Consider the following 14,476-nt stretch of genomic DNA (forward strand, 5'->3'; position numbering starts at 1 on the left):
CAAATTAGACACCGCAATAATCGATATGCTTGTTTGTAGTTGTGCTGGCACAAAGAGAACTGGTCATTGCCACTGGAAACTCACTGCTGTACATTATGCCAGTCCTGTACTCCAACAAAAACCATTAGAAAGGACACAACAATGTTTCATATAAAACCCCAAAAGTTTCCAAAACTACACATAACTCTAAGGGTCCAGTAGTGTTCACAAATATGTTGTCACTAATAGTAAATGCTGGATTTCATCCAGAAGTCTTCTGCATAATGGACAGCCATTTTAATTGGGTTCAGCAAACCATTAAAAGTCTTAATTCTGAACCATGGCCATTAGCCAGACTAATGTAAAATCCGATATGCCTGGAAGAAACACTGAAAGAAAGAACACACAACAGAACAAACCCAGAAAATGATGCTTTACAGAGTATAGTAGTATAGTTGTGATATTGAAATCATTGTTAAGTCGATCCTTCACTACTTCAGTTTGATTAGAAGTATGAAAGAAGAAAAAAAGAAAAAAAAAAAAAAAACAAGCCATGATTCTGGTTTAATTGGTTAAACACACTTGTTTGCTAACATCAGAATGGAAAGATTTCATGCCAATACCACCATCCTCAAAACATAGGGAGACAAGTGAACAATAGTTAACAGTAACTGTCAGTTGCTCTACTTTCTGTAATAGTAAATACGTTGATGTCTACCCTTTACCAAGGCAAAATGTATTCTTTAAATAAAAAAAAAATAAAAAAAAACATAAAAGATTAAAGTACAGTAAATGCAACACAGCACAGCCAAGTCCTCCACTGGTTTCTCATAAGGCAGATTTCAATTTCCTACAAGAAAAAAAAAATTAACGTTCATAATAGTAAAATTTGGATCAGGCCAACTTAGCATGCAAGCCGGGAGCGGTGATCTCACCCTGTCTGACTGTGGAGAGGGGCTGTTGGTTCTCTTTATGTTCATGCATGAAGGCCTTGCTGGGATCAAACCTTGGAGGAGCCTGGCCAGCACAGAACTGCTGCATCTCCCTCTTCTGCTTTCCAACTTGGGTCCTTAATTTGGTCACCTCCTTTACAGCAACACAGCACGAAAGGTTCAATTAAAAAGGAAAACTGCTCAGCAAGTACAAAGATATGAAGACCACATTTAGGTTGTAGCACCTGCTTTAATGATAAGCCAACATGCAGCTGATTGCTAATAGTTGGACTAACAATGTGGGTGCCGGCCCGGTTTAACATGATGTTATGGTAACTGTTCAATACTGAGACAGTAGCTTTACATCACATCACAAACTCCTCATAGAGACCAGGGTGAAGGTCTTTAATGAGCTATTTGATTTGGCTGTATTGTTTGCTTATAGGCTTATCAATATGGAAGATCACTTTGAAACTTTGGGCCTTCTTATTTAGTGAAAAACAGCCTGTCTGCTGCGCTGTGCGTGTCAAGTAGCTACAGTTGGTATCGATACTCCTGCAAATGAACAGCCAATATTTTTTGGTATAAGAGTAAGGAGTTACACAAGGTGACAATATAGCCAGTCTAACCTGTTTGAGTTCAAAGTTCTCCTGTTTCATCTTCATCACGTGCTTGATTTTCTGTTTGTGGTTCTGGTGGCCGAGCAGGCGGGCGTACGCGTCCGACAGACGGCTCAGCTCCCCCTGGTGGCCCCCTTGTCCTCTAGTAGAGCTCGCCGCTCTGATGCAAAGCCATCCAGCTGCTCCTGCAGGGAACAGTAAGAAAAGAACTGCATTCAACCTTCACAGCGGTGCCCATGAGCCTCTGGGGCTTTTTCATGATGAACAGCACACTCGAATGAACCTGGCCTAGTCAAACTGCACAGGTCCCAATTAGATTTTTCATGAAAGGGCAATGATTTCTTACTGAAATGGCTATTTAGAGTGAGCAAGTTGACAGCCAGCTCTTTTCGCTAAGATTTAAGCTTAGTATGCACTCCAAGGCACAGCAGAGCGTACATGACCATTACATCCTAAATGGCTCTTAGAAGAGCAGAAATGCAATGAACTACAACTTCTCTCCAAAGAGGAGTTTGAAATAAATGGTTTACCTGGAAAGGCTGGACTTTAGAATAGAGTTCCCCTCATACAGGGTCTTCCATTTCTCAGCTTCAGCTTTAAACCGTGCTGGAAAAACATGGCCAAGAACAGTGTCAAGAATGGAAAAATAGACTTATCCAATTAGAAGAACGAACGTTTAAAGGCAAAAGAAGAAATTAACATGCAAAAAGTCAACATGCAAAATTTCCCCCAATTAGGAAAAGCTGTTATTATTTTTAATAAGTGCACTACAGGGGCTGAAAGGCTGGTTTTATATCCCACTGAAGTTGGACTAAGATATATAACATTAAGCAAAATTATGGACCATATTTTTGCATCAAGTTTTTTCCACTCTGCTGAGAAGACGTGTGAGCATATTGATATTTATGAACATTAAGTTCAAATTTGTGTTCTAATAAGAATATATAATGGCGGAGTACTCCTCTCTGGCCTTCTCCTGGCTCTGTTCTTCGTGTTGCAGTCTCTGCTGCGCTGCCACCAGCTGCTGGCTTAGCCTCGCCACATCATCCTGGAGGGCTTGTGTCTGTGACTCGGTCTCAGCCTGCTTCAATATGCCAGGGCCTGTTTGGTGCTGTGGGGAGAGCAGGACAAAACATGGCATTTAATTCACTAGATGCTACGAATGTACGAATTTAAGTAGTGTAAGTAACCAGGAGCGCCACACAAAGTCATGTGTAGGCACGCAATCGTTCTTGTGGCCGAGAGGAAATGTGAACATTAACCTTCCACTCAACATTGTCTCCAGCATGGAGGCATCTATGAGGAGCACCAAATTCCTCAGAGTTCACATTACAGAGGACCTCACCTGGACCAAACCAAAAAAGAAGCCTAGCCGCACCTGCCCTTTCTCTTGGCTAAGGTGGATTAATTTGCCTCACTGCATCAAAGCACAACCAGAGATGCTGGTGTTTCTTTAAAAGTATTGTATGCGTTTCAGGAAGCACAACTGTCTTTTGGGGTTGATCCTGGTTGTGAGGTTTCAGTTCTCCCTGCATAAAGTGACCTACAAGCAGTTGCTACAAGCATTGTTTTAGTGTGGTGTAAAATGCAACATTGACGTCTGATATTGCGCATTAGCAGGTGACGTCATGTCAACTCGACTTCATTACTGATTTGTCGTTCTGAAAAAAAAGTTGTTAATTGCGCTATTTTAGAGGACTGTGAACGCATCATCGGCAGCAGTTTGCCAAGCCTGCAGGACATTTACACCCCCACACCCCCACCAATGTTTCACACCCCTCCCATTCAGTAGACGATTCTGCAGCATCAGGACCAGGTCTGCTAGTCTGCACAATAGCCTTCTTCCCTCAAGCAGTCTGGATACCACGCTGCCCCCTCACTGAACAGTCTACTCCACACTTTGCTGCACTGTCTCTTCTCTTTGGTCTCAGTGCTGCCATTCTGCTGTGTTCTTATATGCACCTATGGTCCAGGAGGACTATATTTCATCCTTTGTATATGGTTAGGGGGCGACTATAAATCTTATTTACTTGGTGTATTATGAAAAAAGATGTATCCAGCCGCATGATATATGTATATACATACACACACACACACTTTTTGAACATTCATGGAGAACAGTAGTCACCTCTCCAGCTCAGTTGGCCAACTCTCCAATCTTGAACAATGCGCTGTTGTGCTTTCTCCTGTAGGCTCTTCATGGCGGCATCATGGGCTTCAACCAGCTTCAACTCCTTATGCTTCTCTGAAGAGCTGAACAAAAATATTAATCAGTGACCATAATTCACATAATATTTACATTTAATATGACACTAGAGAATGCTTTAGTGAGAATGTGATGTATAAACAAAAAAAATTTACAGGATTTGTGTAAAAAGCCTCACCCCTCTAGTTGGGCTTGCAGGTTCAGAACCTCTGTCTGGAGCTGGAGGTTAATGTTCTGGAGTTGCTCGATGGCCTCCTCACGTTGCCGCTCTTGTTTCCTCGAGGCTGGGACAGTTCTGACAACGCAATCCTCAGCCACATGTGTCAGCATATCTGCCATAGACTGGGCACACTCCTGAAAATGTCAAACAAGCCAAATCAAAGGACAAGACCAAGAAGAAGTGTCCCATAAATGGAAATCAATCATTGCAGTCAAATCCCACAATAAGAACAAACTTAAAGCTGAAAAGATAAAAATGCACAGACCTGCTCCTTCAGCTGGCTCGCCAGGGTGCTGCTGCTCTGCTTCAGTTCCTCCAGTTCTTCTTGTTCCATTCTCCTACTCTCCTCCAGAGAACTGACCTGTTTCTTCAGCTCCTCCACCTTTATCAGGCAAACCTCTTCTGCCCTAGCTGCATTCACACAGAATAGTTGAAATTGTTAAATATAATTTGTGCTGAGAAATCACTCGTTTACTAGTGTGTTTGCATAAATAAGGATAGTAATGCCAGTTTTCATATTTTTCAGCATAATTTTCAACTAGTCTTGTATTAACAACAAAAGAAATTCAGTGTCATTGGCATTTGCTACAGAGAGCCCAGTTGAAACGATAATCATTTTCTAATTACACACCATAACAATTAATTAAATAAGTTGGATAAAAGGATAAGTTCTTTCCATTTTTAGAGTTATTTTGTTTACAGGTACAAGGGATGGATACGTGAACACTTCACCTCGCTCCTTCTCCAAAGTCTGGCACCTCTCCGCCAGATTGGTCACTCTCTGGTCTAGTTCATCTTCAGTCTGCCTCAGCACCTCCTTCAGCCGTGCCAGCTCCTCTTCTTTCTGCTGCACTGCCTTCTGGGTAGCCTGCAAGTCCAGTGCATTGCACTCTTTCTTGCTTTTTCAAAGGCTCCAGTGCATCATGGGAGGCCTGCAGGTCGTCCTCGCACTGCTTCAGTTTGCTCTCAGTCTCCATAAGAGACTGTTCAGAGGCAATCAGCTTCTGTTTACAGTTCTGCAGCTCTGCATCCTGCCGTCTCAGGAGGTCCTGAGACTGTTGCACTTCCTGCTCAACCCGCTTCATCATCGTTTTCTCCATCTCCACAAGTGAATTTTCAGAGGCAAGGAGCTGCTTTTGCAGACCTGAAGTTCAGCATCTTTCTCTGTCAGCTGGTGCTGGGATAGCTGTAGCTGCTGTCCACACTGCTCCACCTTCCGCTCGGCCTCCTCCACACCTCTTTCCGAGGCAATCAGCTCCTCTTTGCAGTTCTCTAGCTCTGCATCCCGCTCTCTCAGCAGGCCCTGAGATTCTTGTAGCTCCCTGCTCAAGCTGCTCTGTTCTCCTCTGCAGCTCTGAAAGTGTGTTCTCTGAGGCCAACAGGTCCAGCTCACGATTCTGTAACTCTGCACCCCTCTCCCGCAGCATTCCTGGGATTCCTGCAACTCTGCTGCACATTTTTCCAGTTCTGCTCTAAATCCCTGAAAATTAAGTTATGCACTGATCGGTTTCAGCCTAGTATGTGTAAAGGGAAACAATTACCATATAATTACCCCCAACTTCTCCTCAGACACAGAAACTTCGGCGCTCCATTTCAGGTACATCTCGAATTTTAAATCGAAGGTCCTTAGGGAAGGATCATGCCATTAATTCTAGAACATTTTCTATTAAAATTCTAGAGACCTCTGTACATTAAGTTTATATTGGACAGCACATTGGAACAAAGCATCAAGCTTAATGTATTAAATGCATATTATAGTAGTTTTAATTCATGTACTGTTAATATCTTACCTGAATCTCTTTCATTGGCTATATCCAAGTATCCTTGTACAACTTTCAAGTCCACTCCTCAGTTCCTCAATAATAGCTAAATATCAAGAAATAAAACAAAAACCCTCATATTCAGTCAGCACATCGCACGAAAATGTGATGGGGATACGATCACTTACCATGCAGCTTATTTATTTCATTCTCAAGCTCCTCATTTTGAACTTTTGTCTCCTTATGGAGATCCTCTGAACGCACATAGAAACACATTTTTAAACGCATTAATACAAAGAAATGAATCTGGAAAAAAGGTTTTTAATTTGGAAAAAAGGTTGTTAAAACAAGAGGTGCAAAGTAACAAATTTAAAGTACTGACTCACTATGAAGCAAGTGCTGGGTCATAGAGCTGGTTTAAAAAAATATAAAAAAAAATACACACAGGCCTACACAAAATGCAACCTATACAGTGAATCCAGAAAGTATTCATAGTGCATCAGGTACTCCATATTTTGTTATGTTACAGCCTTATTGCAAAATGTATTGAAAGCATTCTCTCCTCAGAATTCTACACACAGCACACAACCCCATAATAACGTGAAAAAACTTTGTTATTGTTACTTGAGGTTACTTGCGGTTTTGGCAAATTAGGTAAAAAAAACTGAGATCCTTCTAACGTGATTGCTCAGTTTAGGTGGACAGTCAGCTCTAGGAAGAGTCCTTGAGGTTTTTAACATTTCCCACTTATGGACGATTGTCACTGTGCTCATTGGGACATTTGTCACCAGACATTTTTCTGTAACCATCACCTGATTTGTGCCTTGGGCAAATCCTCTCTTGGAGGTCTACAGACAATTCATTTGACTTCACGCTTGGTTTGAGCTTTGACATGAACTGTCCACTGTGGGACATTATATAGACATGTGTGTGGCTTTGCAAATCATGTAAAAACAAGTGTTTTTCCACCTTATGAACTTCAATTAAGCTGCAGAAACATCTCAAGGATGATCAGGGGAAACAGAATGAACCTGAGCTCAATTTTGAGTTTCATGGCAAAGGTTGTGAATACCTATGTACATGGGCTTTTCATTTTTTTATTTCATTTTTTATTCTCAAGTAACTTTTTTTTCATATTGTCATTATGGGGTGTTGTGTGTAGAATTTTGGTACAAGGCTGCCAACATAACAAAAATGTGATGTGCTGTGAGGAATTGAATATTTTCCAATAATAAATTGAATAGTTTTTCAGTTTTCAATACGTTTATTTTGGCTTTATTTTCTCTTTTTCATTGTAATGCTTGAGTTGGACCAAACAATTCATTTGGTATTTCTGTGGCCAACTGTGCTTAAAAATGTTTTATGGGGTGGTCTGAACGTGGTATAATATACAAACTGCCTAAAAAGTTCAAAAAGACTGTACTGGATTTATGACTAGTCCTTTGTTACATCAAGACATTGAAAGTAGCTAAGTAAATTCTACTCAAAGTGCATTTTATATTAAGTAGTTTTTTTTACTATTTTTAGATGTGTAGTTTTACTTGAGTAAAATTTAAGCAAAGTAAAGACACTTTTTTCCACCTCTGGTTAAAACACACACACACACACACACACACACAGACACACACACAAAAAGGAAATATTCTAACCAAGGTCTTGGTTTCTTTCCTTGAGGGCATAGAGTGTAGCCCTGCAGGCATCTAAATCTGTCTGCAGCACCTTCAGCTGACCCTCTGAACTTATCTGCAGAAAACTTAATTCCTATGGAAACGAGAGTAGAGAACATTTTAGATTTTTCTTTTATTTTACTCATGTAGTTGATGCCAAAATTATTCAAATTAAACCCACCATGAATTATGGAACATTTTTCTAAAGATAGTCCCAATGTTTGCAGCATTCATGAAACTTGATATAATCATTCACCAGTGCTATTAAGTAGCTTTTGGTACATTTTGTAATATAGAGGCTTGCTTTACATCAATTACCGTAAAAAAATGGGGTGGTAAAAAATATTAGCCCCATGTGAATGTTCGCTTTTAAAACTCACCTACAGTAATGAACCAATCAGTTTGGAACGCATACCTGCATCCTAATAACGTTCAATCAGCATAAAAAGACTCAGAGGAACAGCTCACTTGAACACTTGAGAGGGACGACTGTTGTATCACAAAGACAAAGGAAATCAGTCTGGAGCTGGAGACTGCCATCTGACTGCAAACCGCCATTTCCAAGCGATTCAGTGTCTAAAACTGCTGTATGTTGCATAATTGCAAAGTAGAAGGAGAACAAGTCTGAAGAAACAACCCTGGCTGTGGCCATAAGCAGAAGTTTTCAAGAACTCTGGAGTGGAAAATAGTCAATTGCGAGATGTCAGCAAGGAGCCCCAAACATTTGGAAAGATGATTATTGCTGATTATTGTGGTGGGCTTCAGGGCCATGGTCCTCGAAGAAGGCACATCTGAGCCAGAGTGAGTTTTGTCCGTGAACATGTGAAAGGTAAAGATGAGTTTTGGGAGACTGTGCTTTAGTCTGATGTGACTAAACTGGAACTGTTTGGGCACATGGATCTCGCTTAGTTTCTGGCAAAGAAAGGGAGAGCCAGGGAGAGAAATGGAGAGCCTCAGGCATAGGGAACCTTGTTCGGGTGCAAAGCGTGCATCCAAATTAGTCCAACGGTTCCTCAAGGATACCAGAACTAAGATCCTGGAGTGTCCTGCAAAGAGCCCAGACCTCAACCCTTTGGCGAGTGCTTAAAGTGAACGTCCATGCTCAGAAACCATGTAATTTGGACCAGAACAATTTGCAATGGAAGAATGGACCAAAATCCCTCAAGGGCCCTTTGCAAACCTAATAAAGAACTAATCTAAAGAGACTGGTGTCCACTGTGGCTCAGAAAGAGTATTCTGACTATTAATGACCAGGGGGCTAATAATTTGGGTTGTCTCGTTTTTTTTGTTTAATCAATAAAATATCCTTAAACTTATTGGATACGTATTTATAGAGTATTTGGTTTCCAAAACAACAACACTTGTTGTTTATGGTCCTTTTCATGGAGGAGTGTTCACTCTTTTCAAGAGTGTTCATAAGGGGGCTAATAATTTTGGTATATTTTAATATGATTAAGCTTCACCACAGCTCACCTTGTCTTTGACGTCCACCTTATTCCTTGCCTCCATAAGCTCTGCGGTTAGAGAATTTATCCTCTTCTTTGCACAGTCTATAGAAACCTACAGAATAACACAGAGTAAAGAGGGAGGGTTCAATTAGACACATTAGAGCAGAGGTGGTCAAAACTTTTTAGCTCAGGGGGCCACATTGACTTAACATTTGACAGATGGGCCGGGCCAGCACCATAAGCATACATATAAGACAAACATTAAAAAGGCATTACAGTGCTCATTTTTACACAATCAGCAAAGCAGAAAGTCAAGAACAGATCTCCTACACTGCAAACGATTGCACCCAAGTAATTATCCTTTTGTATTTCATGATAACAGTGGAATAAAATTTTGAGATATGTGCATTTTAAAGTGTGCGTGTTTAATGATTTGATCTGTTTCTTTATATCTAGTAGTACAAAAATAAATTAAATTGCATGTATGAAATATAGCCTCTTTCAATCACACAATAAGTATCTGACACCTAGTGAACATCGCCAAAGGTTTTAAAAGGCTAAAACCAAAAGCTGACAATTTTTCGTGATACTGACTAATTGCTGGATTGCTGGCTGCATCATTGGCAGGTAGGAGATCTGTCCTTGACTAGTGTGGTCTGACTTTCAGTGTTACGCATCGGGGCGTAAAAAGGAGTAAAAAGTGCAGTTGAGGGAGTATTCAGAACGGCGTTTCATTATTTATTAAAAGCCATATTTTAAGCCATGCTGTGGCAACCTATAAAAATGCATCGTGAACCTGGAGATTATTGGCCCTGACTGCTTGCCATACACATGAGTGCTCATTTACCGCGCAAGCCGGCGTAAAAACCCGTCGGGCTCGGGCGAAGATCTTCCACTCTATCTAAGCCTAATGCGCCACATGGTGTAATGCAAGGCATTACAGGAAAACTAATGCAGTTATAATTATGGGCAATTAGGTACCAGTCTATGGCGGGCCGGATTATTATAAAAAAAAAAAAAAAAAAAAAAGACCAATGAGCCAGATGTGGCCCTAGTTTGCCCAACCCTGGTTTCACAGACAGTTTCACACACACCTTGCTCTTCAGGAACTCGTTGACCTTCTTAACTTCAGCCAGTTGTCTCTCCAGGGAGGCTACGCTGGCCGCCAGGCCAGTCTTCTCCCTCACAGTGACCAGCAGCTTGGCCTCCAGTTTCTTCAGGTCTTCCTCAAGAGTCATGAGCCTCCGGTCCTGTTCTCCTCTCTGCTGCACCAAAGAGCGGATCTGGGGACAACGCAAATTCAAACGTTCCAAATGACAACCATTTCACGTTCCATCCCAGGACAATATAGAGCTGGTGCGCCTAATGGAAGGTGCAGGAATTCTAAAGCTTACCTCTTTCTCCAGAAGCCGTTGTTGTTTCTCATAGACTGAAATGCTACTCTTCTCCTTTTTAGCACTTGACCCTTCGGTCTAAAAGAACAAATGAAATTCTATCAGCCAGAGAAAAAAAAAAAAACCTTAAAAAAAAAGGTACCGGTCAGACTTACCAGACCGTCATCGGACACAGATCGACGTACTGGGAACTCTGGAGTAATATTTGCTGGCAATGACGAACCTGTGGCTGCCATTAAAGTTTTAAATAATGACAATATTAATAGTGATAGTTAGTCGTTCTAATGGATGATGTGCAGTGAACAGCAAGGCAACAACAGATATAAGGCAGAGAGGATTAAATTAAGAGCATTAAGAACATTAACTCAATAACACAACCTTTCTGGGCTTTAAAACGCTCAGCTTTATGAAATGAAACTGGGCCCTTTGCTTCTCCCGGCTTCAGTTCGTAAGTGCCAGGAGCAGGAGCACAACCTGAAATCCAAGAAAAATCTTATAAAAGCTTTATTTTTAGGAAAACTATTGCGGCCTGCCTACAACAAAAAAAGAAAGACTAATGAACTTTTAATGAACGATTGGAATGAATTCAGTATATTAATCCAGATCTAGACGGGGACATGTTTTGTTTTGGTCCGCCTGGGAAATGTCATTTACGCGCTGCTAACACATGGCTCATATCTCGCTGAATAAACTCGGATTTTTCTCATTTTTAAATATGATTACTTCCTACCGCTTCGTTTCGTAAAAGCTGACATTTTATGAGCTTTTTATTCTTACCAAACTCTAAAAACGCTTACACCTAAGGGAGCTAACACGGACAGGGAGCGATTAGCGCCACACTTACCAGTGTGTTCATTGAAGCGCTTCAGAGGAGCTCGTGAGAAAGACATGGCTTTATATCAGTTTCGCTAAATAACTAAATGTAACTTTTACTTACGTTCTTCCCAAATAGCTACCTAGTTAAAATACCTTCGCTAAACACTCACTGAGCTGGCTAACAACAACCCGAGTCCGCCCGCTAAACGTTTAAACTAAACGTTGTGCCCAATCGGTGCGAAGAACCTCTGCACTGGCGCGTTCTGACCAATCAGAAGCCTTGTCTGTTTGACTGACAGACGCTCAGCCTATAAACATCACGGAAATGTTATCGGCGTACAGACAGTTTATATTGTCCGTAAGTCTGGCCGTAACACTACTCTGGAATTCCGCAAGAGGAGTGTTACCTACATGTCGTCTATTTTTTCTCACTATAAGCATTTTTTAAAACAAGAAACGTACAATAAAAGCTTTATAAATATTTTATACTGTCATTATTTCCGAATATTAGAAGCTGCTGGAGCAAGGAAGTTAAATTAATAAATATAAATATATTAAATATATTTAGCCCATATTTAGCGTATATTACCCAATGAAACAAAGAATGAAGTCATGTGAAGATTCCAATTTGTATTTGTAACAAATGCACACAAGTGTATTTGCATGTATTTTTGGTGTATTTCTTTGTTTGAATACAAAAAAAAAAAAACTGATGGCATGGCGACTGGGTAATATGAGTTCATTTTGGATTTGTCATGGACACACTCATACAACTTAGTTACTGCCCTACTTTCGAGCTGCAAGAGAGCTTTGGTATGCAACATAGTGTATGCAATTGGAATCGTAAGCTCATGGGTATTAATTAACAGCAGAAGTTGTCAAATTAGACAGCCTCTGAAAAGGTTCTTTTTAAACCTGAATGCGAATACAAGGGACAGAGAGACTTTTTTCTTTGTTGCACAGATTATTGTTTCTGCATGGAACACTTGTGCTCGGTATTGCACTGTAGTAACCTTTAGAGCCGTCATCTCTCGTCACCTTTACACTCTCCAGCCCAGGGAGCATGAAACACCATCAGACAGTTGTTGTCTGAACTCTTTCAGATTACACATCTTATGTCCCTAATGCCACTTAGCAAGCTGGGCGTGCTTAAAGAGCCACAGCATTACATGGGAATTTATGTTTTTCCGCTGAGGCCGTCAAAGGCTCGACTGTGCCCAATGGGTATAAATGGAGACTGAGACATGCGATTATACCATCCTTGTTCTGAGCCACCGTTGCCTCCACAGGTAAGGCTTATTGTCTGACCAGAGCATCCTTTTCTTGCCATTGAACCAGGTAGTCTTTGACACGTGCTTGAAAGGTTCTGCATGCATCCTCTTTCTGCTCAGTCTCAGCCATGGTCCTGTTTTTCCAGGCAGCCGCTGTGCTGCTCCTGCTCGTCACCTCCTGTCCAGGAGGCTCATCTGATGCTCCCCAGTACCTCTGTGGTTCCCACCTGGTGGATGCTCTCTACCTGGTCTGTGGGGCACGAGGTTTCTTCTACAGTCCCAGCAGAACTAAGAGGGACCTTGATGATTTGTTTGGTGAGATTATTCATTTTTTTCCTCAAAACTGATGCATTGAATTAGGCTGTGTCTTTTCTACAGAACATCTTACAATATGTTCCTTCTCAACAGCTTTCCTTTCCAAGGCCTCTGGGCCTGAAAACATGAAGTATCCCATAAAACTAAAAGGAGACGTTAAGATTAAGAGAGGAATAGTGGAGAAATGTTGTCACCAACCATGCAACATCTACCACCTGCAGCAGTATTGCAACTGAGTTCACGAACTCACCGGTACCACTGGACCATCCTCATTCATGCATGGTAGATAATGCTTCCAATGTGTATGCAACTAATAAATTCCTGTTAATGTGAGAGGAGGTTGGCTGTTTTTGTGTGGTAGTGGACTCTTATGGTGGTTCTGCACTGCCCTCTACAGCTCATAATTAGATCAGCTTGAAACGTTTACTTTATTTGATCCGGCCTAGCCCTGACTCATTGAACGACTGAACAAATCAGTCATCAGGTTAAATGGTTCAAGGGTCATTAGTCTATATTGTTCAATGGCCGAGGTCAGTTTTCTGTCTTATTAGCATGGATCTAACTGGAATTGGATGGAACCAAACAGAAAGTGTCGGGACCGTATTCACTGGATTGTATTATTAAACTGCATTGTATTTATGCATTTTCTAAAGAAAATGTATGGCATTAGAAATTTAAAGTGCTTGTTTTGCTTTCTTGCTTTTTTGTGCCAAATTGGCATTGATCTAATACTGACTGGTCAATAGACATAAATGGCCTACATTGAAGCCCTATTAAAGCTATGGATATGTGTGCATATGGTGCTTCATTATTCAATGTTTATTAGGAGTGCATGAGAACAATAGGTAATGTGGAAAATGCATCCACATTCAATTTCTGTGACTTCTACTAGCATACATGAAAATAGTGGCATGAACACTCCCGCAACAGGCGAACCATAATCCCAGTGCTGTGCATCAGTTCAATCAGCTTATCGTGCCCCAGGCCTTGGTCATGTACCGCTGCTTTAGTAGTAGTTCATACTAACGTTTGAGTTTGCAGTCTCTAAAAACCTTCACAAAGGCGACCCTCCAGCCATCAATCAAAAACTAAAATTGTAGTAAAATGCATGTACAGACCAATCAGTGGTTCTGTAAAAACTAGTGGTGCTCTCATTATAAACATCAACCGTATATTAATATTAATATAAATGAATAAAATGGAGAGTGTGGTAGTAGTTAGATCTTTTTTATTTCATGGAAATACAACATTACTTAATTTCCTTTGCAGGACCATTTGTTGTACATCTCTCACCTTTTTTTTTTTTTTGTATTTCAAAACATGTTCACTTGTACAACAATTTCAAGAACCAAAAAAAAAAAAAAAAACTCATGTCACAAATAGAGCCATGATGACAATAAATTACACCAGTCATGCTAAGACTTTAAAAGAATTCTTCGTTCATCTTTTTTTATTTCATTTTTTTTAATAATATCAACGTTATTACCTGCAGGAACAAGGGAGTTTCATTTTATGCATGAGTACAGTACCAAGTAAAAGAACAAATACTGTACTGAAAAAAAAAAGAGACAAGAAAATACAAAGCTTTTAAATAAAAGAATGAAAAGGTTAAAACTGTCAATGTGAGTGTAGGTTCATGGGTATTCATTTACATTAGCAGCTGTCATATTTAACAGCTTCTGAAAAGGTAACTTCACATGAATATAAAATAATAAAATTCATAATAAAAGACGTTTGCAAACACTGAAAAAGCAAAGAGCTCTGAATACTGAAAAGTACCCCCCCCCAGTCCCAAGAGGGTATTGGTTTGGGTTCAGAGATGGAGGGTGAAAACAAGGCTGATCAATT

General features: G+C 40.5%; 2 protein-coding genes across 2 annotated transcripts; one reads left to right on the forward strand and one right to left on the reverse strand.

Annotated features, from left to right (window-relative positions):
• Window positions 1-803: 803 nt before the first annotated feature.
• LOC114768558 (hyaluronan mediated motility receptor-like) lies at window positions 804-11,238 on the reverse strand. Its single transcript, XM_028960912.1, is given in 19 exon segments — window positions 804-829; window positions 915-1,065; window positions 1,541-1,716; window positions 3,660-3,784; window positions 3,916-4,091; window positions 4,223-4,368; window positions 4,690-4,825; window positions 4,878-5,057; window positions 5,102-5,406; window positions 5,748-5,799; window positions 5,801-5,823; window positions 5,906-5,971; window positions 7,367-7,478; window positions 8,858-8,944; window positions 9,927-10,115; window positions 10,227-10,304; window positions 10,382-10,455; window positions 10,605-10,700; window positions 11,071-11,238. Coding segments are annotated over 19 exon segments (2,226 nt in total). The 5' UTR covers window positions 11,117-11,238; the 3' UTR covers window positions 804-821.
• Window positions 11,239-12,441: 1,203 nt separating this feature from the next.
• LOC114768191 (insulin-like) lies at window positions 12,442-12,961 on the forward strand. Its single transcript, XM_028960349.1, has 2 exons — window positions 12,442-12,628; window positions 12,722-12,961. Exons 1-2 carry the CDS (start codon window positions 12,442-12,444, stop codon window positions 12,862-12,864), a joined length of 330 nt encoding a protein of 109 aa, XP_028816182.1. The 3' UTR covers window positions 12,865-12,961.
• Window positions 12,962-14,476: the final 1,515 nt, after the last annotated feature.

This window comes from Denticeps clupeoides, chromosome 18 (genome assembly GCF_900700375.1).
Source record: "Denticeps clupeoides chromosome 18, fDenClu1.1, whole genome shotgun sequence".
NCBI lineage: Eukaryota > Metazoa > Chordata > Actinopteri > Clupeiformes > Denticipitidae > Denticeps > Denticeps clupeoides.

Coding starts and splice junctions, on each gene's coding strand:
- LOC114768191 (XM_028960349.1), top strand. CDS start 12,442: ATGGTCCTGTTTTTCCAGGCAGCCGCTGTGCTGCTCCTGCTCGTCACC. Junction 12,629..12,721: donor GGACCTTGATGATTTGTTTG/GTGAGATTATTC, acceptor CCTTCTCAACAG/CTTTCCTTTCCAAGGCCTCT.